The sequence below is a fragment of the Chiloscyllium plagiosum genome, chromosome 1 (assembly GCF_004010195.1).
Source record: "Chiloscyllium plagiosum isolate BGI_BamShark_2017 chromosome 1, ASM401019v2, whole genome shotgun sequence".
In the NCBI taxonomy this organism is placed as follows: Eukaryota; Metazoa; Chordata; class Chondrichthyes; order Orectolobiformes; family Hemiscylliidae; genus Chiloscyllium; species Chiloscyllium plagiosum.
Window position 1 is genome coordinate 3474010 of NC_057710.1, and position 3213 is coordinate 3477222.

Sequence of the window (3213 nt, forward strand, 5' to 3'; positions counted from 1 at the left end):
AAGGGGTGTGGGATGAGTGAGGGAAGCAGACAGAGGATGTTTCCTGGCCTTGAAGAAGGGGGCAGATTGTCAGCGAGGGAGAGGTAGGGGGTGGGGTGGGGTGGGGTGGGGTGGGGTGGGGTGGGGTTGGGTGGGAGGTCCTCACAGGTGGGTGCTGCTCTCCTCCTTGTTCTCCCGGGACTCCCGCGGATAGAACTCAGACACAATATTCCCCGGAATCCTCTTCAGCATCTCCTTCGGGAAAATCCGTAGCAGCTGCCACCCAATGTCCAGGGAATCGAAGATTGACCGGTTCTCATAAGGTCCTGAGACAGAAATTACCCGTGAGAACGACATAGGGACAGCAGGAGGCCATTCAGCCCCTAGAGGCTGGTACAAAGAAAGAGCAGGAGGCCATTCAGCCACCTGAGGTTGGTACAAAGAAAGAGCAGGAGGCCATTCAGCCCCTCAAATCTGTTGCAGTGGAACCACAGGAGGCCATTCAGCCCCTCAAGCCTGTTATACTGGGACAGGAGGAGGTTGTGGTCCATTTTGGTATTAACAAAGTAGGCAGAGAGATAGAGATGAGGTCCTGCAAAGGGATGCCAGGGTAGGGGAATTGGAAAGGCAGGAGCTGTTGGGTTATAATCTTGGGATTACTCACTGTGCCACATTACAGTGAGGCTAGGAGCAGGCAGTTGGTTCAGGTAAATACACAGCCTAAGAGCTGCTATGGGAGAGAGCTCCTGGATTATTGTGACTCCTTCCCAAGTGGGGCAGCTTCTTACCTTGGACAATGAAGTTCTTCTCAAACTTCTGCAGAAATTCCAGGTACAGGAGGTCATCAGAGGTCAAAGCCTCTTCACCCACCACGGCCTTCATAGCTTGGACATCCTTTCCAATGGCATAGCAGGCGTACTGTCCAGGAGAAAGAGGGAAAGCCGGACTGGTTACAGAGAGAGAGGAGGAAACACAGAGTACTGTGTGGGGACATAGTGAGAATCCAAAAGGTTAGAAACATCCCAGCACACTCCCTCCTCAAACTATCACACTCCCTCCACATCCCAGCACACTCCCTCCACATCCCAGCACACTCCCTCCACATCCCAGCACACTCCCTCCTCAAACTATCACACTCCCTCCACATCCCAGCACACTCCCTCCTCAAACTATCACACTCCCTCCACATCCCAGCACACTCCCTCCTCAAACTATCACACTCCCTCCACATCCCAGCACACTCCCTCCTCAAACTATCACACTCCCTCCACATCCCAGCACACTCCCTCCTCAAACTATCACACTCCCTCCACATCCCAGCACACTCCCTCCTCAAACTATCACACTCCCTCCACATCCCAGCACACTCCCTCCTCAAACTATCACACTCCCTCCACATCCCAGCACACTCCCTCCTCAAACTATCACACTCCCTCCACATCCCAGCACACTCCCTCCTCAAACTATCACACTCCCTCCACATCCCAGCACACTCCCTCCTCAAACTATCACACTCCCTCCACATCCCAGCACACTCCCTCCTCAAACTATCACACTCCCTCCACATCCCAGCACACTCCCTCCTCAAACTATCACACTCCCTCCACATCCCAGCACACTCCCTCCTCAAACTATCACACTCCCTCCACATCCCAGCACACTCCCTCCTCAAACTATCACACTCCCTCCACATCCCAGCACACTCCCTCCTCAAACTATCACACTCCCTCCACATCCCAGCACACTCCCTCCTCAAACTATCACACTCCCTCCACATCCCAGCACACTCCCTCCTCAAACTATCACACTCCCTCCACATCCCAGCACACTCCCTCCTCAAACTATCACACTCCCTCCACATCCCAGCACACTCCCTCCTCAAACTATCACACTCCCTCCACATCCCAGCACACTCCCTCCTCAAACTATCACACTCCCTCCACATCCCAGCACACTCCCTCCTCAAACTATCACACTCCCTCCACATCCCAGCACACTCCCTCCTCAAACTATCACACTCCCTCCACATCCCAGCACACTCCCTCCTCAAACTATCACACTCCCTCCACATCCCAGCACACTCCCTCCTCAAACTATCACACTCCCTCCACATCCCAGCACACTCCCTCCTCAAACTATCACACTCCCTCCACATCCCAGCACACTCCCTCCTCAAACTATCACACTCCCTCCACATCCCAGCACACTCCCTCCTCAAACTATCACACTCCCTCCACATCCCAGCACACTCCCTCCTCAAACTATCACACTCCCTCCACATCCCAGCACACTCCCTCCTCAAACTATCACACTCCCTCCACATCCCAGCACACTCCCTCCTCAAACTATCACACTCCCTCCACATCCCAGCACACTCCCTCCTCAAACTATCACACTCCCTCCACATCCCAGCACACTCCCTCCTCAAACTATCACACTCCCTCCACATCCCAGCACACTCCCTCCTCAAACTATCACACTCCTCCCTAATCCCAGCACACTCTCTCTCCCTAATCCTATCACGATGCCTCATTTTGTTCATTCACAGGAGGTGGGTGTCACTAGAGCAACACTTATTGCCCATCCCTAATTGCCTGGGTTGGGGGTGGGGGGGGGATTGCTGTGAGTCTGGAGTCACATGTCGGCCAGTTTCCCTTCCCTAAATAGCATCAGTGAACCAGGTGGATTTTCTTGGTCAACAATTAACAATCATCATTAGACTCTTAATTCCACATGAATTCAAATTCCCCAATCTGCCATGGTGGGATTTGAACGTGGGTCCCCAGGACATTAGCTGGGTTTTTGGATGAATAAATCTAGCGATAGCACTAGTGGGCCAGCACCCCCCCCTCTCATTCTCTCCTCAATATCTGCTCTCCCTATCAATCTCACTCATCCATTCAACCTGATTTGAATGCTCCCTCTGAGGTCTCTGTTTCTGTTCCTTGTAGTTCATGTTGGTGCCCCCTGATGGGTGCTCTCTGTGTTTCATTCCCCTCCTTACCAGCTGATTGGACACGTCGGCGTGGTCTTTGCGAGTCATCCCCTCCCCAATAGCTGATTTCATCAGGCGGGAAAGTGAGGGGAGCACATTGATTGGTGGGTAGATCTGAAAGGGAAGCAGACACGTTGGCATTGGGAGCTACACAGGCAACACTGGGAGCGCGAACTGACCCAATCCATCGGTCTGTTTTCACAGCCCTCCCACTGCAACTATCAGATATCCCCGATCAG

At 53.2% G+C, this 3213-nt stretch overlaps 1 protein-coding gene across 1 annotated transcript; it reads right to left on the bottom strand.

The window, feature by feature from the left end:
* Nucleotides 1-6: 6 nt before the first annotated feature.
* On the bottom strand, nucleotides 7-3151 carry LOC122555155 (V-type proton ATPase subunit B-like). The gene is made up of 3 exons (XM_043700879.1): nucleotides 2984-3151; nucleotides 768-897; nucleotides 7-305 (listed from the first exon to the last, which is right to left on the bottom strand). The coding sequence occupies exons 1-3, from the start codon at nucleotides 3113-3115 to the stop codon at nucleotides 142-144; spliced, it is 426 nt and encodes a 141-aa protein (XP_043556814.1). The 5' UTR covers nucleotides 3116-3151; the 3' UTR covers nucleotides 7-141.
* Between the last annotated feature and the right edge of the window lie 62 nt (nucleotides 3152-3213).